The following is a 26,270-nucleotide window of genomic DNA, read 5'->3' as shown; positions in this document are numbered from 1 at the left end:
TTAGATTGGTTACAGGCCATCAGAGAATGGCACTTTTCAAGTCTTGCCACAGATTCTCAATCAGATTGAGGCCTAGGCTTTGACTGGCCCATTCTAACACATTTAGGTTCTTGGTTTTGAACAGCTCCAGTGTAGCTTTGGCATCACGCTCAGGGTCATTGTCCTGTCAGCAGGTGGACCTCACAGTCTCTAGTCTCTTGCAGACTAGAAAGGTTTTTTTTTTTTCATAGGCTTGCCCTGTGTTTGGCTTCTTCCATCTTGCCCTCAGATCTGACCAATTTCCTAGTCCCTGCTGATGAAAAGCCTCCCCACCACAAGATGCTACCACTACCATGCTTTACTATAATGATAGTATTCTCAGGGTGATGAGCAAAGGTGGGTTTTTGCCAGCCCTTTTTTTTATTAAGGTCAAAAAAAAAATATTTTTTTTTATCCGATCAGACTAGAGAATCTTTAAATTTATGTTTTTTTATTTGTAAATAAATTTGTAAAAATTATTAGTTAGTAAATCAGTTTTATTAGCAAGGTTGCGATGGGGAAATTAACACTTTAGCAAAATGAAACTTTATTTACAAAATATCCTCTACATGATTGCCTTTTCTATGTAAACACACACAGTCATCTCTCCCACTCATGATGAACTCATGTTAACACATCAGGTGTTATGCATGGAGTTGCAGGTCCATCGCAACCTTGCGACAGCTTCCTACTTGTCTTTTTGTCAAAGACATTCTTAAAGGCTATCTGAAAAATATATAATATAAACTGAGTATGAAAGTTTTTGAAAGACATTTTGGTAAAAAGTGTTTCCCGTGTGTATGGAGATTTTGGGACGGCTTGTTATTTATTTGTGTTTAATTTTATCGGTTACTGTGTAGATTAAAAATTTCCTTTCAGTTCCATAAATGTAACAGTAATAATGTAAAAGTTAAAGGGGGAGGGTGGTGTTGGCACATCTTGTTTTAGGGAGCTGTTCTATCAGGTATGTGTATGTATGACTCTTCATCTGTCTACATCTCCCTCGTTCATGCTTTACAGTGTTTCAGGTTTCTGGAAGTGTGTCAAGCAGTTGAGTGCCCTAAAGGACTGTTATTACTTTTGAGGTGTGTTTTTATCTCAAAATTGTGTGTATGTGTAAGAGAGATGCAGCATACAGGGAGCAAAGGAATTACAGATCAGAGAACACTCACTATAAGCCTTTTTACTACTTCACCCCTGCCTACTTATTTAATACATATTAGCTTGCTCCTGTCAGATCTTATCTGATCTTATCTTTTCTCTCATAACACACACACACACACACAATTTTTTTTTAGGTCAAATGGAGCCTGATTTCTTTGTGTGTGTGTGTGTGTGTGTGTGTGTGTGTGTGTACACATGGGTGTGTACATGTGGGTGTTAGTTGGATGCACTCATATTGTTTCATCACACTGCCATGCAAACGCGCAAAGGCATTAAAAATGCTCCATGCATGAGACAAAACTACAAAGTGCTTTTCTTCCCACACTGACAAAGCATCATCTCCGCACTCTGAAGCCACAGGCGGCTGATGAAATGACTGCTGAGGATGATGATGATGGTGATGATGATGACAGTGACGCTGATTCTGGATAGTCTGTTTGGAGCAGGAGGATGGGAAAATATTAGTGGGGTGGGACAGCGTAGGATGAAAACGTCTGTCAAATAATTCTATTTTCCCCTTGTCACTGTGCATGGAGTAGGAAAACAAAGAGATGTCTGTCATGAGGCTCAGAGATGGGAGCTGCTATCTGTCACCTTTGCGAGAAAGAAAACGCAAAATGAATGAGAGAGAAGAGAGACAACGCCGGCTCCCCTTCTTCACACTCCCTGCCTTTGAAGAAGTGCCAAATCAGTGCTGCACCTTGAAAGGTGCTGCCGAGCTAAAAATAAGAGGAACACTCTAATCCCTGTGTAGTAGACCGTCATATTAAAAAGCGACAGTGGAAGTGGAACGCAACAAAAGGGCGCCACCTAGTGTGTGCTGTGGATGTTGCACTGTTAAAAGTTCACCAATATCTACGGCCTAAACACTACTAAAAGTATTTAAAAACAGTAAAGCATTACCTACCACTTACCCCCAAAAGTGTCCTTTCTTTCTTTCTTTCTTTCTTTTTTTTTTTGCCATAATGTAAAAGTAAGAGTGCTAGCAAGTAAACTCAGGTATCAAAAGTATTCCCAAAGCTTCTGCTTGTAATTACCATTTAAAGAGAGATTCATGAGCAAGCTTAAGGTCAGGCACACTTATATACAATAATTATAACAGCTAATGAAGGAAGTATTAGATTCTCCAGGAATTAATTCCCTGGATCCCATTCAGCATTTTTGGGCAGCCATACATTTCTAATATTTGCCTGTAATATGGTATAAAATCTGATGTTCATGTTTGCTTCTAAAAAGCTTTGTTGTTGTGTGCAGTTTGTGTTCTGCCGGGACTGTAAGGAGGAGTACCATGAGGGTGAATGTAGACAGCAGTCTACCTCTGCAACAGGAGGTCCCATGCAGGTATGCCACATACACACAGTTTAGTGACACTGAAACACATACACTGAACATCACCGATCCTTAGGGACCCCTGAGACTATAAAAGCTCTTGATTGATGGCTCACACTAGCTGATGGGATGTTTGTTAGCGCACAGTGTCTAATGAGTCCATTAGCAAGAACTGGTATGAACGGTTAATGCAATTTTGACAAATTATATTTCATAAATAATTTAAGTCATTCTTAATATGTCAACAAAATTGTTATTCGTTAATAATTATAATGCTAAATGCATTAGGGATGGAATTTATACTGGACTTGATATGAGATATAACACTGTATTAGTAGCAAATATGTTTTACTTTGTGAATTAAAGAAACAGATCAACAATTTTAACAAAGTAAAGCAAATTATCTACAAAGTGATTATCTATAGATATTCACAATTCAAACACACATTTTTAAGAAGCTAAAAACCTTTCAGCTTGACTCAAGTGAAAGTGTTATCAAGAGATATCAGCTGGGTAAACATTTGCATCAGTGTTTGTAATTAAAAGTGATGAAATGAAAACAGTTCTGGTAATGGACTCATACTTTTTGACCAAACTGGGAGTTTTAGTGGCCACAAGTTGGAAATACGCAATTCTTCACTGCCTTTTCTTACAAAGTGTTTAAACATGGAAGACATATTTTCCAGCCCACATATCCAAAGTTCATGTATGTTTGCAGTAGACATTTACACTGATCGAGAAAAACTGTTCAAATCATTTAAGGAAACTCTATATTATGCTGATGTGTTTCTCTTGTGGTCGGCTCTTATTTGTTATGTGACAGGGTTATGTGGTGGATGAAGACGCTGCCCTGCAGGCCCGCTGGGAACAAGCTTCTCAGGACACTATAAAAGAGACGACGCGGCCCTGTCCCAAATGCAGAGTCCCTGTGGAGAAGAATGGTACACCTTTGTTCATTCCACTTCAACTATGTGATGTGTCTTATTGGCTTTTCTTATATTCACGGTACAGTGAGGAGAAATAAGTAGTAAGACACTTTTGTTTTTGTTATTTAATATATGTCCAGTGCAAATGTCCACTTCAAATGTACAAACGTAATGTCATTTAACTCTGTAATTATAAATATGAACAAAATGTATAAACTATTCAGTTTTCAAGATGTTGAACAATTTCTAGGTCACTGTTCAAATTTGAGCAAACTTGCAATATTGACTGTTGACTGATATGTTAACTGCTTTGAACAAAAGGTCAGATTTTCCTCATGCCTAAACTCTTCTGCTGGAGTATCTTCTGCTAAAATGGATCATCAGGTTTTAAACAAACTTGTGGAGTCCATGCACGCTCAAGTGCACACTGTCATTAAAGCAAAAAGGGGACAGATCAAATACCATACCGAATACTATTGGTCTCAGATTTTTGGACTATATACCAATCAGCCCTAACATTAAAACCACCTGTCTAATATTGTGTAGGTCCCCCTTGTGCTGCCAAAACAGCCCTGACCCGACGAGTCATGGACTCCACAAGACCTCTGAAGGTGTTCTGTGGTATCTGGCACCAGGACATCCCACAGATGCTTGAACAGACTATGGAATTTGAAGGCGAAGTCAACACCTTGAACTCTTTGTCATGTTCCTCAAATCATTCCTGAACAATTTTTGCAGTGTGGCAGGGCGCATTATCCTGCTGATAGAGGCCACTGCCATTAGGGAATACCATTGAAGGGGTGTAATTGGTCTGCAACAATGTTTAGGTAGGTGGTACGTGTCAAAGTAACATGAATGCCAGGACCCAAGGTTTCCCACCAGAGCATTGTCCAGAGCATCACACTGCCTCCGCCAGATTGCCTTCTTTCCATATTGCATCCTGGTGCCATCTCTTCCCCAGGTAAGTGACAAACACACACCTGGCCATCCATGTGATGTAAAAGAAAACATGATTCATTAGACCAGGCCACCTTCTTCCATTGCTCCATGGTCCAGTTTTGATGCTCACATGCCCATTACAGGTCCTTTTTGGTGGTGGAAGAGGTCAGCATGGGCACTCTGACTGGTCTGCAAATAAGCAGCCCCATACACAGCAAGCTGCGATGCACTGTGTGTTCTGACACCGTTCTGTCATAGCCAGCATTAACTTTTTCAGCAATTTGTGCTACAGTAGCTCTTCTGTGGGATCAGACCAGACGGGCCTTCACTCCCCATGCACATCAATGAGTCTTGGGTGCCCATGACCCTGTCACCAGTTGTCCTTCCTTGGACCACTTTTTGTAGGTACTAACCACTGCATACTGGGAAGACCTCACAAGACGTGTCAATTTTGGAGATGCTCTGACCAAGTCGTCTACCCATCACAATTTGGCCCTTGTCAAAGTCATGCAGATCCTTATGCTTGCCCATTTTTCCTGCTTCCAACACATCAACTTCAAGAACTGACTGTGTGTGTGTATGTGTGTATATATATATACAGTCAGGTCCAGAAGTATTTGGACAGTGACAGAGTTTTTGTGATTTTGCCTTTATACACCACCACAATGGATCTGAAATAAAACAATCAAGATGTGTAGACTTTCAGCTTTATTTTAAGAGGTTCCACAAAAATATGGCATTTACCATTTAGGAATTACAGCCATTTTCAACAAAGTGACATAATTGTAAATATAACCACAATTTTAAAACTTGGATGAAAATCCTTTGCAGTCAATCACTGCCTGAAGTCTGGAGCCCATGTTCTCAAAACTCAAATTCTGAGTTTCCTCCCTGGAGATGCTTTGCCAGGCCTTCCCTGCAGACACCTTCAGTTGCTGCTTGTTTGTGGGTCTTTCTACCTTCAGTCTAGTAAGTGAAAAGCATGCTCTATTGGGTTGAGATCAGGCGACTGACTTGGCCATTGAAGAATATTCCATTTCTTTGCCTTCAAAAAGTCTTGAGTTGCTTCCGCAGTATGTTTAGGGTCATTATCCACCTGTACTGTGAAGCGGCATCCTATCAGTTTTGTAGCATTTGGCTGAATGTGAGCAGAGAGTATAGCCCTATACACCTCAGAATTCATCTTACTACTTCTGTCAGCAGTCACATCATCAATAAACAGCAGTGAGCCCATTCCATTGGCAGCCATACATGCCCATGCCATAACACTGCCTCCACCATGTTTGACACATGATGTGGTATACTTTGGATCATGAGCTATTCCTTTCTTTCGCCATACTTTTCTCTTCCCATCATTCTGGTACAAGTTAATCTTGGTTAATCTTAATTCTGGCAAAGTCTAATCTGGCTTTCCTGTTCTTGAATGTTACCATTGGTTTGCACCTTGTTGTAAACCCCCTGTATTTACATTCATGAAGGCGTCTCTTGGTTGTAGATTTTGACAATGATACGCCTACCTTCTCCAGAGTATTCTTGACTTCTGTTGATGTTGTGAAGGGGTTTTTCTTCACCAAGGAAAGGATTCTGCGATCATTCACTTTATTTGTCTTCCATGGTCTTCCAGGCCTTTCGATGTTGTTGAGCTCACCAGTGCTTTCTTTCTTTTTAAGAATGTACCCAACTGTTGATTTGGCCACACTTAAGGTTTTTGCTATCTCTTTTATAGATTTATGTTGTTTTTTCAGCCTAATGATGGCCTCCTTCAATTGCATTGAGATCTCCTTAGACTTCATATTGGTAGCTCCATTCGAACAGCTGCCAAATGCCAACTCAATACCTGATATCAACTCCAGACCTTTTATCTGCTTCATTTGTCTTGAAGTAATGAGGGAATGGACCGCACCTAGTCAATTAACTTTTTGTCAGTGAATTGTCCAAATATCTTGCCCCTGTCCAATTGTCCAAATATAAAAGCCCCTGAAAATGGAAGTGCTTTGCTTAAAATGGCTGTAATTCCTAAATGGTAAATTTAGGAATATATTCTAATATATATTTTTGTGGAACCTCTTAAAATGAAGCTGAAAGTCTACACTTGATACACATCTTGATTGTTTTATTTCAAATCCATTGTGGTGGTGTATAAAGGCAAAAATCACAAAAACTCTGTCATTGGCCAAATACTTCCGGACCTCACTAAATATATAAAGTATGTATGTATGTGTGTGTGTATATATAAACATCCACTTTAATACTAACATCTGTTCACCTGCTCATTTATGCAGTTATCCAATCAGCCAATCATGTGGCAGCAGCACAATGCATAAGATCATGCAGATACAAGTCAATAGCTTTCAGTTAATGTCCACATCAAACATCAGAACAGGGAAAAAGTGTGTTGGTACCAGAAGGACTGGTTTGAAAATTTCAGAAACTGCTGATCTACTGGGATTTTCAGACACTACAGTCTCTAGAGTTTACACAGAATGGTGTGAACAAAAACAAAAAACACTGATTGAGCAACAGTTCAGTGGGTTGAAAGGCCTTGTTTATAAGAGAGGTCAGAGGAAAATGGCCAGACTGGTTCGAGCTGCCAGGAAGGATATAGTAACTCATATAATCACTCTTTACAAACCGTGATGAGCAGAAAAGCATCTCAGCATGCACAAAACACTGAATCTTGAGGAGGAAGGGTTACAACAGCAGAAGACCACATTAGGTTTCAGTCCTGTCAGCCAAGAACAGAAATCTGAGGCTATCATGGGCACAGACTTCATCGAAACTGGACAGTTGAAGATTAGAAAAAAAAATCACCTGGTACTTTTCCAATCTTCAACTGTCCAGTTTCGGTGAGTCTGTACCATGATAGCCTCAGATTCTTTTTCACACAATTCTGTGTTAACTCTAGAGACTGCTGTGTGTGTGTGTGTGTGTGTGTGTGTGTGTGTGTGTGTGTGTGTGTGTGTGTGTGTAATTCCTGAGATCAGTGAAATACTCAAACCATGCCACGATCAAAGTAACAGAGATCACACTTTTTTTTTTTTTTGATGTGAACATTAACTGAAGCTCTTGACCTGTATCTGCATGTATATAAAAAGCAAATATATATATATATATATATATATATACACTGTATATACATATATATATGATGTAACAAACAACAAAAGTGTCTGTATACATATTTCCCCTACACAAGCACACGGGTTCATAAACTTATTGTAGCCAGGGACCTGTAAAAATTTTCAAGGATATTTTTATGATAGCAGCACAGGTTTATTTTATGACTATCATCCAGCTATTCAAATATGAGTCACATAAGGGCAATTATGTACAATCATATTTATTAATTAGAGCTGTTAGAGCTTTTTTATCCCTGAGTAGCAACAACAAGAAGAAAACCCAAACCTATTACACTACGTTAAAATGTAGAAAATTTTCTAGTCGTATTAAAATTGCAGTAAGATCCAAGCTGACGTGTTTATTTTCACATTGTTAACACATTGAGCTGTAAATTAAGAAATGTACAAAAAGAAAACTGATTGGCATTAATTTAAACCCATTCAATTCAAGTGACTTATTAGGTAATCACTCAGTCAACCACTTCTGCCTCTCCACTTTGACAATCATAACAGTAGCTTTGTAAAACTAAGCAAATATAGCTGTTACTAATGTCTTTTAGGGATTTTATATATACATATGTAGCCTGTCTTTGTGGATGATGTCCTTTGTCCTGTTGTATTCTCAGGTGGCTGCATGCACATGGTGTGTCCTCGTGCACATTGCAAGTTCGAGTGGTGCTGGCTGTGCCGTGTGGAGTGGAATAGAGAGTGTATGGGCAACCACTGGTTTGGATGAGCTGCACATTGCTAAAGTTTGCACATACTCAGGGAAGTGTGTCTGTGGGGAAATATTTGCACAGTAGGCCACCAGCTGCAGCATACACAGAAAATCAGAGTAGAATCAGTATCAGTGTTATGCAAATGTGAATGCCATCCAGGAAGCTGAACTTAACACATGTGTATCTAAATAGAAATTAAAATACAATTTCAGATATATCAGGCAGATTGTCTGTCATATTTGGTTGGACAGTGTGATATTGACTGTGTGTCCTGTTAAATGTTATTAAAGTATTTAAATTAAAGTCCTGAATTTGTAATGGTGATATTCTTATATATGTTGCTTTTTATGTATCTTGTCAAATGCAGTCAGCATACTCAGAAGCCTCTTCTCTCATTCTCTCTCTTTACTCCTTCAGTATGTGTAGTTCCAGCTCTTGATGATAACCACGTTGCCAAAATCATGACCTTCATGCTCAAATTTTGGCCTTCAACCAGCGCTAAAACCGGCGACATGTTATATGTCAATCTGTTACCTTTTTTCCATAGTTAATATTACAGAACAACTTCATGGTAATTTACATTATTCTCTAAATTACATATAAAATATTATATTATTTCTGAAATTCTAATTTAATATTTCTAATAATTATATTATTTGTGATTTGAAGTGCGTGTGGGTTTTTTTTTTTGTTGTTGTTGTTGGTGTTTTTCTCTTTTTGTGTTTTGCTCACTATTTAGTAATGTAACGAACATCCTATTAGCCTGTTGATCTTTTCTAACTAAAAAAAAAAACTGTAAAATTGATTTCCCAGAATATCCTGTTAATTGACAATATCAGCAATATTTATGGAGATGTTGGAAATACACATAATCCTTTCACATGCTTGAGGAGCCTCCTCAGTGCGAGAAGAGACTGGAGGAATGTGACAGTACGTAAAGAATGGCCTGTCAGTGATGGAAAACTTTAGTCACTAACATGATGCCTGTGAGTGATCTACCCCAGACCTCTGCTCTGGTGTGTAAGGTGTGTTTCATGTCAGGGATAATTAGCAAAGAAATATGATTCATATCAGAATGGATCATGTATGTATGTGGGTCATTGCTGATGCACATGATTATCACAGTGTTTACCTGGTGATTAAATGTGCTTTAAGACATGCAGGAGCAGATAAAGTTGTCATAAACACAGCTCTAGGCTTTGGCTTGTGTTCTTGGCCTGTAACCTCTGCTCTTATCAAACACTATGAGATAAATCCTGTTACAGTGCACTACAGTAGGTTTTATGAGTTAAGGGCAGATGGACTGTTGTGTAATGAGTACATGAGCATACTTTTACGATTCACTGGCTAGAGGTAGCTGAGGAACAGACCATGTGAATACAAACACAAGTGGAGTTTAAATACCCTGAAGGTCACACGACTTACAATAAATATACATACTGGAGAGTCAAAACAGCAAAGTAACTCAGACTTCGCATGTGGCAAGGTATTGTACAGAACATTCTGTTTTAAAAAGTTAAATTCAGTGTCATATTCACAGAAATTAAAGTTGATTTGGTTGTTTTCACTCAGTAAAGGTGATGTGCTTTATTTAATCATCTGTGGAAGGAGTTTTCAGCTGGTGATTTCAAATTGTAACCTACTATTGGGTTGTTGATGTGGTGTTCAAATTCAACATTAAAATTCAACATTAAGACATCAGAAGTAATGTTAAAAAGTAATCTTGTATTAAATTATGTTCTTTTAAATAATCAACCAAATAATCCAGATGATGAACATCTGATTTTACAGAAATCTATTCCGTTCAAGAGTTAAAATAAATCCACAAGGACCAATATGAAATTCATGTGTGTTTGGTGGTTATGAATGATGGGTGTCAATATTTATCCTCAGACACTTAATTCATTTAATTCATCCTAATTTACTTATTTTTAGTCATAGATGCAATAAATAGTTCATGCTTTTTTTTAGTTTTTGTTATCATTTATACAAATATCAATACATGTTAGTTAACATTACAGTTTTTTTACATTAATGCAGTTATCTAAGTTATCCAATCTATGTAATCCTAACTAGGGTAATAGTTAAATAAGGAATAATACATGACAGTGTCTGAAGGCAGTAGCAGTGAGTCAGTGAAGGAGAGATCCAGATCAGTGCAACAGGACCAAGTATGAAGAGAGTGAGTCGAGTCTCTCCCAGTGGCCATGAAAACCCGGGTCTGGAGCTTAGTGATGCAGCGTCCAGCCAGGTACGGATGCTGATTTTACTGTGTCTGTGTGCTACGTTTGTCTGCAGTAACCAATAACCTGTAAAATATCTTCTTTAAGAGCCTCAGTCTGTTATCACTGGTCTTGTGTGTGTGTGTTTTTTTTTTTTTTCTTTCTTAACTACTTTGTACATGTGTACACAGTCAATGCAGCAATATACTGGTCCGTGTACCTCAGTAATGTCAGCCTCAGTGGTGCGCTCTGTTACCCAGTGGGCTTCATATGCCCGGGGTCGCTGGAAACGGGCTACCCGTAAATGCATGAGGAGAAAACCCTCAGGTACTTGACACATATTGATAAGCCTCATCAGTCACACTGTCAGGCATCAGTTTAATCAGTTTAAAGAGTAAGATAATCGACTTTGTGCATTTGTCTGTTTTAATGTGAGTAGTTAGGTTCATGCTGACAGCTCAAAATGTAGCAAACCTTTAAAGATTTTATTTCAGATTTATTGTTGTCGCTGTTTACACAGTTACTAAGGACAGTTTAGTACAGGCGAGTGAAATTCTTATATACATATATATATATATATATATATATATATATATATATATATATCTCCAATCAGCCAAACATGTGGCAGCAGTACAATGCATCATAAAAAGGCAGGTCAACAGCTTCAGTTATTGTAAAAAGTGTGTGTAGATTCACAGACTCACCACAACTGGACAGCTGAAGATCAGAAAAAAAATCACCTGGTCTTTTTCCAGTCTTCAACTGTCCAGTTTGGGTGAGTCTGTGCCCACGATAGCCTCAGATTACATGTGTATATACAGTCAGGTCCATAAATATTGGGACAGTGACACAGTTTTGGTAATTTTGCCTCTGTACACCACTACAGTGGATTTGAAATGAAGCAGTCAAGATGTGACTGAAGCGTAGACTTTCAGCTTTAATTCAAGGGGTTTAACAAAAATATTGCATTAACCGTTTAGGAATTACAGCCATTTTTTACAGAGTTCCTCCATTTTCACAGGCTCAAAAGTAATGGGACAATTGACTGATAAGCAGTTTCATGGCCAGCTGTGGCCTGTTTCCTCCTTATATCATGATAAATTAAGGAGATAAAAGGTCTGGAGCTGATTCCAAGTGTTGAATTTGCATTTGGTAGCTGTTCATGGGAACTCTCAATATGCCATCCAAAGAGGTGTTGATGCAAGTGAAGGAGGCCATCATTAGGCTGAAAAAAAAAACAGACCTATCAGAGAGATAGCAGAAACTTTAGGAGGGCCAAATCAACAATTTGGTACATTCTTAAAAAGAAGGAATGCACTGGCGAGCTCAGCAACACCAAAAGGCCTGGGAGACCACAGAAAACAACAAAAGTGGATGATTGCAGAATTCTTTTCTTATTGAAGAACAACCCCTTCACAACATCTAGCCAAGTCAGGAACACTCTGGAGGAGGTAGGCCTATCATTGTCAAAGTCTACAAGAGCCACCTTCATGAATGTAAATACAGACGGTTTACCTCAAGATGCAAACCGCCGGTAACACTCAAGAACACAAAGGCCAGATTAGACTTTGCTAAAAAACCTCTAAAAAAAGCCTGACCAGTTCTGATGCAAGATTAACTTGTACCAGAATGATGGGAAGAGAAAAGTATGGAGAAGGAAAGGAAGGGCTCATGATCCAAAGCATACCACATCATCCGTCAAACATGTGGAGGCAGTGTTATGGCATGGGCATGTTTGGCTGCCAATGTAACTGGGTCACTGGGGTTTATTGATAATGTGACTGTTGATAGAAGTAGCAGGATGAATTCTGAAGTGTACAGAACTATACTTTCTGCTCAGATTCAGTCAAATGCTGCAAAACTGATAGTACAGCGCTTCACAGTACAGATGGATAACAACCCAAAACATACTGTGAAAGCAGCCCAAGAGCTTGGAAATTAAATGTTCTTAAATGGCCGAGTCAGTCACCTGACCTCAACCCAACTGAGCTGGTTTTCACTTACTGAAGACAAATCTGAAGGCAGAATGACCCACAAACAAGCAGCAACTGAAGATGGCTGCAGTAAAGACCTGGCAAATCATCTCAAGGGAGGAAACTCAGCATTTGGTGATGTCCATGGGGTCCAGACTTCAGGTAGTCATTGACTGCAAAGGATTTACCTCCAAGTAATAAAAATAATCCTAATATTTATGATTATATTAGTTTGTCCCATTACTTTTGAGCCTGTGAAAATGGAGGAACTCTGTAAAAAATGGCTATTAAACGGTTAATGCAATATTTTTGTTAAACCCCTTGAATTAAAGCTGAAAGTCTACGCTTCAGTCACATCTTGACTGCTTCATTTCAAATCCACTGTGGTGGTGTACAGAGGCAAAATTACCAAAACTGTGTCACTGTCCCAATATTTATGGACCTGACTGTATATGTGTATGTCTGTGTATGTGTATGTATGTATTAAACACATTAAAAGATACTTTAAGAATAGAATAAAATAAAATAGAATATGTATAACGTAATATTTACATGTTTTGTGCAAATATGACATGCTGGATGCAATGCAGTAGGTAAACAGCAGTTATCAGCAGTCACTTAAAGTGCAGAGTGCAACAGTGTAATTACACATCATGTAACAGTCCTAAATGTTGAGTGATAACGCAAATGTTCTTTAGTGGTGTGAGTGGTATGATACTTTGTTTTCAACTGCTTACCTCTTCAGAAGCCAAGAAGGTTAACCAAATATCTCTGTTGAGTTTTAGCTGCTTAGAGATTACCCACTCGCATTAATCTCACTGTGTGCTGATAGGGGAATCTTTAAGCAGCAAGTACAAGGGCCTTGCCTGGGAGGAAGATGTTGTAGATGGAGACGCCAAAGAGCAGCAGTTGAACAAACGTCTGCTGGATCACTTCAGAGTGCTGGCTGCCAACAACGAAGACACAGATGAGGTTGTAAATGATAGCATTTTGTTTGCCGTGCTGTTATGTAGGCTAAGAATGTGCTGTGCTATGGAGCAGTTTAGTAAGGTGTGTGCTTTGAGAAAGTATAGCGTCATGTTTGTGAACGTTGCTCTTATTGATCTGTTTTGCTCCAGGTTGACCTGCAATTCCTGAATGAAATCCTTAGAGACGGAGCTGATCCCAATTCAGCAGACAAATATGGACAGACAGCACTTCATGAGGTGAGCTGTTCAGCATCAGAGCATCAGATGTTGTATCGCAGATGCAGCCATGGGATATGGAATTTACTCACATTTACTGTTGGTTCAAGCTTTGTTTATGAGGATCAGTACACATATTCATTTCCCTTACAGAAAAATCACATGCATTTTACATGTGATTAAGTGAATCATATGGCATCACGTGGAAAAACATTTGAAATTGCACATGTGAACTCATGAAAATATTCATGTAAGGAATCTAACCTAATGCTTTGTGTGCACTGTGGATGTTTAAGTATAAATGTGTGTTCTGGTAGATCTCTCGAGCCTGGAATGTAGATGTGATGAGGTTCTTCCTGGAGAGAGGTGCTGATATCCGCAGGCCTGATGCATTTGGGGTTACGCCTCTCCACGTGGCCGCAGCCTTGGACTATGAAGATATGATTCACTTTCTACTAGAAAGAGGAGGTGCATTTATTTTGAATGAATCTGTTAGGCTGCAGTAACATTTTTATGATTTTTTTTTTACCCAACTTCTGGTCCAATTAAAAACGATGGTCGGAGGTATGGTTCATGGGCACTCAGGTGTGGACCCTGTGACCCTTGTGCTAAAATGTATATGTAAAGCAAAGAAGTAATTCAAATGCAAGTTACTATGAAATCTCTGACTAAAAAGATCCCCCTGATATCATTCATTCATTCATTCAAGATGTTATTAATTTATTCCTCTGCAGTAACTGCTTTATCTTGGTCAGAATCATGGTGGATCCAGAGCCTATCTTGGGAACACTGGGCATGAGGCAGGAATACATCCTGGATTGCTTACCAGTCCATAACAGGCCACTATGTATACGCATTCACACTTAGCACAGTTTAGTGTAGCCAGTCCACATGCTGACATGTTTTTTTGAGGTGGGAGGAAACCAAAGAACCTGGAGGAAATCCACACGAACATGAGGAGAACATATGAAACAGGACAGAAACAGTAACCCAAGCTCAGGGTTGATGATCTCACGTGTAAAACTGTGTCTCTGAAGTGATCTATTAAATTCTACAACTGATCTTTGGTTTGAAAGAAATTCATCTGTGTGAAAACAAACCTGTATGTGTCGCATGCAGAAGCTTCAGTATGAACTATAACATCATCACCATCTATCTGCTATTTCAGCTGACATTGAGGCACACACGTATAAAGACATGCAGACACCATTACACTTTGCTGCTAAGAACGATGCTACTGAGGCAATTCAGGTTCTGCTGCGGAATGGAGCAGACATTACTGCACACGACTACAAACAAAGAACTCCACTACAACTTGCTGTCAACCTAGGTAAAGCTTTCTATAAAGAAATACTGCCATATGCCTAATGAATATCTATAATCCATACTTCATTAATCAATCAGGTAAAATAATGTGGTGTCCAGCGCAGTGATTAATTCAAGCTAAGAACTAAAGAGAATTCATAAGAAGAATATAAAATATGACTGAACGCATACATTAAAACCACAGTATACAGTTAATAGGGACATTACAAAAGCCTAGATAAATTGCACCTAAAGAGAGCAAACATGGAAAATAAAAGAAATGCATAAAAAGAATAATGCACATTAAAATACCAGGCCATAAACACTTAGATAAACTATTCTACAACCTTGGGATAGTAAAGAAAGCATTATATGGAAAGCATTAATACACAAACTTTAACCTGAACACCATAATAATGATATAATTACTAGTATATTGAAATTATTAGTATAATAAAAAGAGCGAGGTGGTGTGTATTTGTGCTTAAAGATCGCAGTGAAGCTGCACACACACTGTTGGAGCTGGGGGCGGATGCTGGGGTTCAGGATTCTGATGGACAGCTATGTATCACTGCCATGATTGGCAAGATGACGCCCGTGGTCAGTGTCAGTAATCCAGCTTCATAAGTTCACATACAGTAGCATTCTCTCAATGTAACTCAGATCTCGTTCATCCTCCACAGGCCAATCTGGCACTGAATCAGTTTCACGTGAAAGACCGAATGACACGCCAGCAGTTCTTCTACCTTCATCTGCTGGAGCCAGAGCGAACACGCCTGAAAAAATCACACGGTAGTGGCAGTATGGAATCAAGAGAGCCTGTGACATTGCTGAGAAAATACAAATTTTAAAATAATTGTGTATTTCTTTTTGCCCTCTAGGGAAAACCAGAAGTGAGCCGACATCACCGGTATGCCATCATCTGCGTGACAAGACTTCATCATTCTATTCATTCTTGTGACTTTGATTGTTTGATTCTAATAATACATTCTCTCACTGTTGAACAGCTAGAGTTTATTGTCCAACAAGGGAAACTGGATCTCATTATGCATCCTGTAGTGTTAAAGCTCATCACAGTCAAATGGAACCTGTATGGAAGGTAAATGCACTGTTACGCATTTATTTCTACTATTACAGGCAAAGCATTAATTAGCAATGAAATAAGCATTAATTAAGCTGGGATCTACAATTATTTGTCCATAGACTTGGTGCATGGATTCTCCTGCTGCTCAATTTTTTATTTATCGTTTCCTGGACCACAGTGGCCATATCTGTGTCCGTGTCACCAGAGGAGGACAAACGCTATGTTTTCCCTCAGGTAAGACACACTTTAGAACCCCATATTGTAGATAAACAAACAATACACTGCTGCAAATAGCTGACTTACCAGACGCTTGGCCTGCCATAGACACAAACAAAATAAAAAACTTACAATAACCTGGTTGTGTGTGTGTGTACACCTCTAAACTAATACATTGTTGAAGCATATTTTGATTATATTACACCACTCAGACTTTTGGGGTAAGAGTCTATCAGCGCAGCACATCTTGACTTGACAATATTTTCTCACTCTTTCTTGCAAAACTATTCTAGATCCATCAAATTGTAAGGGTATCTCCTGTGCACAGCCTGCTTCAGGTCACTCCACAGATTTTTTGTTGGATTCAGGTCTGGGCTCTGGCTCGGCCATTCAAAAACATCGCTCTTCTTTTGGTTAAGCCATTCCTTTGTTGATTTGGATGTATGCATTGGGTCATTGTCATGCTTCATCTTCCACTTACTAGCAGACACCTGAAGGTTTTGCACTAAAATTGACTGGTATCTGTAGCTATCCATGATTCCCTCTGCCTTGATAAAAGCTCCAGTTCTGGCTGAAGAAATGCAGCCTTAAAGCATGATGCTGCCACCACCATGCTTCACCATGGGTATGGTGTTCTTTTGGTAATGCGCTTTTTTTTCATCAAACATACCTTATGAAATTATGGAATTATTATACCATATTTTTATATTATTATTATTATTATTATATAGACCATAACACATTTTGCCACATGGTTTGGGGTGATTTAGTTGAGCTTGGCTTTTTTTTTTTTTTTGGTGAGAAAGGGTTTCCATCTAGCCACCCTACCCCATAGCCCAGACATGTGAAGAATATGAGAGACTGTTGTCAGTTGCAGAGAGTAATCAGTACTTGTCAGATATTCCTGCAGCTCCTTTAATGTTGCCGTAGGTCTCTTGGCAGCCTCCCTGGTAAGATTTTGTCCTTTTATAAATATTGGAGGGACGTCCTGTTCTTGGTAACGTCACTGTGGTGCTCCATTTTCTCCACTTTCTCAATGGTGTTCCATGGTACATCTAATGTTTTGGAATTTTTTTTAGTTTTCGACAGTGTGACCCTGTACATGCTTTGTAAGCTCTTTGCAGACCATGGCTTCAGCAGCCTGATGAAACCAAGAAGATGTGAAGAAAATCCTACAGAAACAGCTGGTCTTTATTTGGGCTTAATCAGAATAAATTCATTGATGACAGCTGTATGATAATTACTTCTGAACGTAAGATTGAAAATTCTGGGTTCATTCTGAACACATCCCCAATTATAAAAGGGTGTGCACACTTATGCAACCAGGTTGTTGTAAGTTTTGTATTTTTCCTATTTTTCCCTAAAATGTTTCTGATTGTTTTTCACTTAATTTTTCTATGCTGTAATTTCACATTGAGGGTGGAAAAAGTTCTGACATTATTTATCTTGGTTTCATTTTTTTTTACATCACAAAAACCTGCCATTTTAACAGGGGTGTGTAGAACTTATATCTCCACTGTACATATACTGTACCATCTCTCTACAGGACTGGTGGCGTGTGTTTGTGGTGATGATAGCGTTAGGGCTGACGGTGCTGGAGGTGTACAGGGAGGTGATGGAGATTCTGCGCTCTGTTAGAAAACTAAAAGATTGGCAGCAGTGGTGTGAAGAGAGACTCAATGAAGATCTGGCTTGCACACACCCCATGTGGCCAGAGGTAGCACATCCATCATTCAGAATTATTAAAAATTGATTTTTCTAAATATATTTTTCCATTTTTACGAAAATATAATTATCTGTACTTACAGTATATTCGAACAGTTCACTTTGGGCTGTATTCAGCATTTACTCAAAAGAACATGTCATAAGGCGTCACTGCCAAAATTATGCACATCAGTATTCAGACGTGCAGTACTTCACCATGAAACATGTTTTAGACTGTAAACGCACTCCAAAAAAAGTATGGAATGACATTCAAGGAAATATTACGTATATTCGTATCATATGATTCATTGCTTAGGCAGCTTATCCATCTGCCAAATGCTGTAAATGTAAATGTTATCCATTACACGATGGGCATAAAAGAGTGCAAATTAACCAAAACCTGGGCACAATTCATTAATTCTAAATCTAAAAATAGCCCATTAAAAGCTTGAAAAAGGACATAATTCGAGCACACATTACAATGTCGTGACCTCAATTTTGTCTCTGTCTGATTAAGTGTCCAGTACTACATCATAAAAAGAAATTAATAAATTAAAGAATAATTGTTTTGATGGTGGGTTTAATAATTTATTTATTTTTTTTTTTTTGCATTTTTTTCCTGCCTAAGCTGCCACTGGTGGTACAAAATATTACACTATTTCTAATTTATCATGCAAAAAACAGGATGTGCTTTTTCAAGTGCTATTTTATAGGATGGCAGTGAATTAATGTGAGTGTATTTGAAGTGATCACATGATTAACATGATTATCATGACTAGGATCTTTGCCTACTTTTTATTCATATGTTTTTTTTTATTCGTCCAAACTATTTTTTCACATTTATGTTACAGCATACTGGAATTGACAGCAATGGGAAAAAATGCTACCTGCTTTGTCAGTCCACATTTTCTATCTCCATATTCTATTTGTAGTTAAAGGAAAGGACATGTCTTTAACGATGGTAGTCTAGACACAATTGAAAAATTCCAGTCGCAAGAGCACAACACAAAAAATCTGGTCACCTCAGAGGCATGAACACTAGGGTAATTTAGTAAATTAGCCTAGCGGGCTGAACAGAAATTCAAGCACATATGTGAGCTGACTCTGAATATACTGTAGAGAACCTTCCCCCTGTAAATATTGACGTAACATTTGAAATTAATTTGTGGACTTAAGTTACCATCACTGAATACAGCCTTTTGTGAATAAAATTGCAAAAAACAATGCAATATCTGTCTTGATGTTGCATTTGATGAACTGGAAAATGAACACAGTTTTCTAATGATTCACATATCCAATTCATTCAGAAAAAAGATGCTGATGTATTTCACTTATGTCTTAAAGGAACGTCACTACTTCGAGGGTCAGATTAAGTTCATTCGCAGCTTGAAGGGAAGCTACTTACAGGACCCCTGGTAAAACTCTGGAATTCTTCCCTTACCCAAAATATGGAAGTGCAAATTACGTAAATTATTTTGTGAAACTAATTTCATCGATATTCAATTTCCAGGAATATATTTGATTGGCTTGTGTACGTATTGCTGATAGCAGTTTTGGGTCTTCACTTGGCTGATGTTTACCTGGTCTCTCAGACACTCCGAATGTATAGCCTCCGCATCTTCGCTGTGGCCGTCATCTTCATCTGGCTCAGGCTGATGAAGCATGTCAGGGCATTTAGGTAATAGGTATCACCTTTATGTGCTTGTGTTAATTTCTCTAACTGATATTACAAATCATTAAAAATTACAAATCTACTACTACTACTAATAATAATAATGATAATAATAATGTATATTCAAGAGATTGTGGTCAGATAATTTCGATTTGAGAAATAAAAATTGACTTTGTAAAGGTAAAGATGATTTGATTTCCTCTTATATATATATTTAGACATAAATTTCTAATTAGCATTGACACCTGTGCACATACAGTACATTGCCTCCAGAAAGTATTCGATAGATAACTGATATGTATCGAATGCTTATCAATTGACAGACAATTAATAAGTAGTCATCCCCCCTCCCCTTTCTTTCAGCTAATCAGCTTATCTAAATTAGGACTAGTATTTAATTTTCTTGAGAGCTCATGCTAAATATGTTAAACAGGGTACACCTGTGTTCATTTTAAATCCACTTAAATATCACTGATGTTGGGTCTCACAGCTATGAAAATGTCAGATCAGATCAGTCCTGCTGTCATGAAGACAAGCAAACTTCCTGTGAAATTTTGAGATGAATTTGTTAGGAGGGAAAAAAAATATGGAGAAAGTGTCCAAGAGTCCAGCTATGACACTGAAGGAGACACAGAGCTCAGTGGCTGAAATAGGAGAACCTGAGGACCTCAACTATATCATCAGCTCTTCACAGATATGGCCTCTATGGGAAAGTGGCCAGAAGGAAGCCACATCTGAGAAAGGCTATGTTAGAAAATCTGAGAGCCATTGGAAAAAGATTTTGTGGTCTGATGAGACTACAGCTGACCCTTTTGGTCAAAGGAGACACATAATATTTGGCGCAAAACAAATACAGCCCAACATCCAGGTAACACCATTCCTGTGATCAAGCATGTTGGTGGTAACATCATGCTCTGGAGTTGCTTTTCAGCATGAACAACTAGAAAGCTTGTTGCCAAATATAAGCTAATTGTTGAGGGCAAGCCAGACAGCCAGAAATCTGCATTCAGGGCAAAAATATATGTTCCAACGGGACAATGAGCCAAAGCACAGGGCAAAACTACAAAGGAATGGCTTGGAAAGAAAAAGGTTTGTGCTTTGGAATGGTTGAGTCAAAACCCTGACTTAAATCCAACTGAAAATTTGTGGAATAATCAGAAAACTGTTGTCTATCAACATTCTCCATCTAATTTGACAGAGTCTGCAAAAATGTACGTTGAGGAAAGGAAGAAAATGATTAAATCAAAAGGTGCAAAGCTCATAGAGACACATCTGAGACATCTGAAATCTGTAATTGCTGCCAAAGGATGATTCACACTGAGGGGAGAGTACTTATCAATTAAGCAGTTTTTAGATTTTTTTTGCAAATAATCTGCAAATAAAGACATCTTAATACTCATAGAGAATAATCATAGGGAGTGAATACTTTCTGAAGGCACTCTATAGCTGCCATTTGGAGAATTGTTGAGCATGTAAAGGATTTTTTGTGTCTTTTTCCACAAATATTGTTTACATAATTAAGATGAAAATATGTTATATGGAGTATTTTAAAATTGGTTCACTCATTGGTAAAGGAAAATGAGATGGTCCTGGTCAATGGGATGTCCATTGTGATGAAGTCACCAGAACATGAGGTTGTTCTCATCGCTGAATTATAATGGATCACTTGCTGGGTGGATTCAATTCCCATGATTCCACAGGCTTCAGATAGAAGTACCTAGCCTTATACAGATAAGATAACACCTGGTTGGGGGTCATTGCCTTCTAGAGTACCTAATTAAGAATAGTAACATCTGGTCAATGGCCTTTTCTCAGGTTTCACTACACACTACAGGTGCTTCCTTCTTTGTGCTTAAGTAACCATGGTGATTCAGTCAGTGGCCACTCAATACCAGAGTAACTATGGAAACCTGGTCATTGGTGGCTTGTTATCTATATGGTCAAAGTCCCCAATTTGGAGTAATTTATGTACAGAACGTACTCTGATAGTCATTTATTTTGGCTAGTGTTGGCCCAGTATTTTCACAAATACACCATAGTATCATAGTTTCATGGTCTTCTTTTTAATCCTTAGGGTTATGGGTCCCTTCATTGTCATGCTGGGGAAGATAGTGGGTGACGTGCTCCGCTTCCTCTTCTTATATGCAGAGATCTATGTCCCATATGCCTGTGCTTTCTGGATTATATTTGGAGGTGACAGCAATCAACAAACCAACTGCCTTGACTAATATTGCACATACTGTATGTTTCCTGTGAAGTAATATTCTCTTTGCTAATTTCCCACTCTTGCACAAAGGCTTAACAGCTGTACCTAGTATGCAAACAGTGCCGCAGATGCTCTATAGCCTGTACCGGATAACCCTTGTGGACGAGTATGAGTTTGATGCCATGGTGGCTGTGGACTCTGTTATGGCTCACTTGCTTTGTGGTACATTTCTGGCCCTGTCTGCTGTTCTGTGTGTCAACCTGATGATTGCTCTGCTCTCAGACACCTTTCAAAGGTAGGAGTAATAGTCCATTTGTCAGATAATGACTTTATTTGAGCATTCAGTAAAGCTTCTCTGCATTGTTTCTCTAGAGTATATGACAATGCACTGGCAAACGCAGTGATGCAACAGGCCTCCATCATCCTGCAGGTAGAAGAATCCATGCCTCACCTGTGGCATTTCTATGACAAACAGTATATCCACAGCTGCTGTGCCCCACTCAGAGAGTTTTATGATGATGAAATCATAACAGATCCAGATCAGCATGAAGAGATGAAGAAACTTACAGCAGAGATTAAGGTACAATCTACACTCACCCTGCACTGGCTGTTCATATTCTATGTAAGTACATGACACGGAGCTGTGATTCCAGTGACAGAAGCAAGCAACACGTGACATTTGAATTGAAAACATTTCAATTTCAATTCTGTGCAAATTAGCTATGGCACAGTAAATCAACAAATACAATGAGTGGCTCCAGTGAATAACTTGAATTCCTATCAACCTGGTCACCTTTATTTGGCATTCAAAAATGGAAGAAAAGCCATGGGTTCATATTTCCTAAGTTTCACTACATTATAAAATACATATAGTGTATGATTTTTATAGTAGCGTGTATATATTTTAGCTACTACCAAAAAAAAAAAAATGGCTAGTTTACACCCATATACAGCAATAGTAGCAGTTGCTACGGCCTCAAGAGACAAATTACAAGCAAGACAAGCCACTAGCTTTTAGCCCTTTTATCAGGTAAACCTTATAAATATAAGGTAAATATATGGGTATATACTGTATAGGATCTACAATGTACTGTAGCCCATAGGCTTGTGTGATAATGATGTTTCCCTGATTGTATTTTTCCATATTAAAATATCGTGATAAAAGATTTTGTCTTTGTCTAGAATCAGTAGACTAAAAAAGACAGGAAAATGAGCATTTCCACAATTTACAGTTTAAGAAGAACAGAAGAACAGAATAAAAATATTACCAGGAGTGCAGCCGGGAAATGCGGCAATCATGAAAACTCATCTGGACGGTGGATTTTTAAGTGATTCCGCAGTAATGTGCAGTAAACAGTAAACAGAAAACATGATGGCACATTTTGATATAATCCTTCTACAGATTGGTTGTCTAGTATCCATGGCCAACATTTTCTCTGTTGATGCTGCTCATTGTTAAGCAGGAGCATGCCAGTCAAAAAAGTGTATTTAATTAGCTTCTAATTATCATTATCATTAACATCATTTTTAAAGTGTTAAATTTCAAACTTTGCTGTGGGCCTATATAATCTGTTTGGGCCAAAATCTTCGACCTTTTCTCCCCCCTCTTTTGGCCAAAACCTGAATAGAAACATTTTGACCATTAAATCATCCCAAATAAATATAGTCAGCTATAGTCAGAGATGTGTAACAGAGCTGGGGACTCAAGTTCAGGTTCATTCAACAAATAATATAGCAGTGTTTTATTTATATGCAAGAAAATGCCTACAGCCCACAACCGAAGTGCAGGACTAAAGATTTGACTTGGATATGCAAACAGCTCTGGTATCTAATAAAAAGACATTAAAAATAGACAGTGGCTAAAACCTCTGTCCCTGACACAGTCATACCAATGCAACACTCATGCACATGAAAATGATCCACTAGCCAAATAGCATCTGGTCTGTGATGGGCCCATTGTGGTGCCTTTCTGCTGATGGACAGGTAAAGGGAGCTGACTTACTGTGCACAGCAACAGATGGGCTACAGTGATTGTATACATGTTCCTAAGCAAACTTTTTGATTCCTTTCCTCAAAATGTCACTTGTGGTAGAAGAATAGAATATATGGACCTAATTCTATTAACGCTGCAGGATACATTGGATGAGTACTTGACCATCCAAAAAGAGGCCAAACTACTCAACCCAGCTCAAACAGATGATGGTAACAGATCTCCCAGGTGAGTTTATCAGGGACTTGATGTTACAGTGAAATGCTATCTTGTGTTCTCATTTTTCATTATGCATAATTTGATTCATAACCTTACAATGTGATTAAAAGATGAATAAAAGCATACATTTTGCGTATTACAGATGGAATAGTTTCTCATCTCAACAAGAACATCTCGGCAGTCTAATGAGACTGGAAAAGGACCAACAGCAGCAGATTCAGGATCTGCAAGACCTAAGAGAAGATGTAAAGAAGCTCCAGGGATTACTGCTACAGCTGATTCCGTCAAAGCCTACAACATGTAAGTGCTGTCTCATGCTGTCGCAGGAAAGAGGGAATGGAAAGTTGAGAGCCCTGCTGTTTGTCTTCTCAATCAGACAACAATGTGCATGAAATAGAGAGTACAGTATATTAGAATCACTTACGTGGATGTGCTTATATTCACAGCTACTGATGTTCCAAATATATCTTCAGCAGGGCTTCGGTAGGCTGGAACGAACCACGTTTTGGTTTTTGAAGTTGGACAAGAAGCAAGCCCTTTGAAAGATAACAAGCATGTGTTAACTATAACAAACTCTCTACCTACATGTGGGTAATTGTTAAATATTTGGAATGCTGACCACGGTATATTCAGTGCTGGTTTCACTGGTTTTTAACTTGACTTCACTTTAAGAACTTCTAGTTAACATACAGCATGTACTAGGTTAAACTGTGTGTTGGTTTTATCCCTGGCCTACAGGGTTTTATGGTCAATAAATTAGTTTATCAAACTTGCTATGTCATGAGTCTTTTAATATTTCCATGCATCTACCAGAGGCGTGTCTATACAGAAGACAAGACATGCAATTTCCTGGGCCCCCAAAGGCTGTTTACTCATGTGCAGTATACAGCGACATATCAGGAATCCCTCTAAATGGAAGAAAAAAGATCAACAAAAAGTGCAAAAGAAGAAGCAGGATGTGGGAAGTGGTGGAGACAATGATGAATGAATGGAGGATGGTAACTGTGTGCCAAGAACTCAGTGTAAGCTCCAGTTTGTTTTTGGTGAGGAACTGGCACTCAGACTGGAGCATAGCATGAAACTAAAATGTTGGCAATGGTGCAACTTTTGAACCTATTTTATGTCACAGTTGTTCGTAAAGAGTGGAGAGACTAACATATGTACGCCATCTATCAAGCTGACACCTTTTATGCAATGGAGCCAAATCACTTTTTTTTTATTATTGTTTGCAGCTTAATACAACCTACAAACCTGGAGTATTTTGTTTAACCTGAAGTTATTTGCTTAACCTGAATGTGTGTTTATACCCTAATAATATACATGTGATGTGGCTGTTACTTGGTACATATGACCAAGATATGGCATGCTTGAATGAATGTAGGTCAAATCTGAACCCTATATGTTTTGAAATACCTGGGTCCATGGAGGACTAGTGGTTAGGCCACAGCGCTCTCATTCCACAGCGCTCAATTCCCGGCCAGGTTGCATGCATCAGTGTGCTCCCAGTGCTGGTCCCAAGTCTGGATAATGGGAATGTTGCATCAGGAAGAGCATCTGGCAGTAAAACTGTGCCAAATCAAATACACAGACCATGATCTGCTGTGGCAACCCCTAACGGGAGCAGCCGAAAGAGGAACAACATATGCTTTGAAACACTTAGACTTTCTCTTTTGGATCACCTGTAGCATTGAGATCCATGGACCTCATGTTTTGTGCATATAGCACACCATATCTAAGGATTTACATGTGGGCTGTGTGTGTGTGTGTATGTGTGTTTCACTGCTGGAAAGCTAATTCCTTCCTCTACTTGAGTGTAGGAATATACAGTAGGCTATATTTAATAATATATTAGACAAAATTATAAATAAAAAAGTTTAAAGTCTTGGCAAACATCAGTTTCTTTGAAGAACTTGCAGGTAAAACACACAGATACACTTACAATCTTACTTGTAATGCTATATTACAATATTAATTATTACAATTATTAATTTCTGTATGTTCATACTACTAGGAATATACAGATTTCTAACATAATGGAAATGGGAAATGAGCCAGAAGGACCCATGCGCCCTTTTTCTTTTCTAAGCCTGGGGTCCCCTGCCTTCTCCAGCTTCTTCTCTGGTCACTGATGTATGGTGTTTTGTTTTGTTTTGTTTTTTTGCCATATATGTATGTACATGTTATTTTTTGCTGGGACTGGGAGTGCTATCATTCTTTAAACTCAGTTATAGGACGTTGTTAGAAAAACTCGCTCACATGTATCAGCTTTACCAAGGTG

The 26,270-nt window shown here is 38.5% G+C and overlaps 2 protein-coding genes across 7 annotated transcripts in view; both read left to right on the top strand.

Moving 5' to 3' along the window:
* prkn (parkin RBR E3 ubiquitin protein ligase) overlaps positions 1-8,517 on the top strand; it is a 107,572-nt gene extending 99,055 nt beyond the window's left edge. Inside the window, exons 10-12 of one of the 2 annotated variants that reach the window (XM_053232897.1) lie at positions 2,437-2,541; positions 3,335-3,452; positions 8,122-8,517. In XM_053232897.1, coding sequence (XP_053088872.1) covers positions 2,437-2,541; positions 3,335-3,452; positions 8,122-8,231 — 333 coding nt within the window. In that variant the 3' untranslated portion in view covers positions 8,232-8,517. The remainder of the gene's footprint in view (positions 1-2,436; positions 2,542-3,334; positions 3,453-8,121) is intronic. The other variant, XM_026944151.3, reaches the window with a different exon arrangement.
* A 152-nt stretch (positions 8,518-8,669) lies between these two features.
* Positions 8,670-26,180, top strand: si:ch73-193i2.2 (transient receptor potential channel pyrexia). Of its 5 annotated transcripts, none has more exons than XM_053232894.1 (21): positions 8,670-9,144; positions 10,291-10,465; positions 10,628-10,763; positions 13,245-13,384; positions 13,531-13,617; positions 13,914-14,064; positions 14,765-14,926; positions 15,392-15,501; positions 15,585-15,693; positions 15,783-15,811; positions 15,909-16,000; positions 16,105-16,219; positions 17,748-17,918; positions 19,250-19,320; positions 19,416-19,583; positions 21,652-21,770; positions 21,874-22,078; positions 22,156-22,363; positions 23,916-24,001; positions 24,135-24,292; positions 24,439-26,180. In XM_053232894.1, the coding sequence occupies exons 2-21, from the start codon at positions 10,388-10,390 to the stop codon at positions 24,477-24,479; spliced, it is 2,436 nt and encodes an 811-aa protein (XP_053088869.1). In that variant the 5' UTR covers positions 8,670-9,144; positions 10,291-10,387; the 3' UTR covers positions 24,480-26,180. The 5 variants fall into 5 exon arrangements, with proteins under 5 accessions (XP_053088869.1, XP_053088870.1, XP_026789111.2 ...); XM_053232895.1 differs by having other exon boundaries at positions 8,670-9,700; positions 10,333-10,465; XM_026933310.3 differs by having other exon boundaries at positions 8,670-9,700; positions 10,324-10,465.
* The last annotated feature ends 90 nt before the right edge of the window (positions 26,181-26,270 follow it).

Source organism: Pangasianodon hypophthalmus, chromosome 3 (assembly GCF_027358585.1).
Source record: "Pangasianodon hypophthalmus isolate fPanHyp1 chromosome 3, fPanHyp1.pri, whole genome shotgun sequence".
NCBI lineage: Eukaryota > Metazoa > Chordata > Actinopteri > Siluriformes > Pangasiidae > Pangasianodon > Pangasianodon hypophthalmus.
Note: the sequence above shows the minus strand (reverse complement) of the source record. Positions and strands in the feature narration are given on the sequence as shown.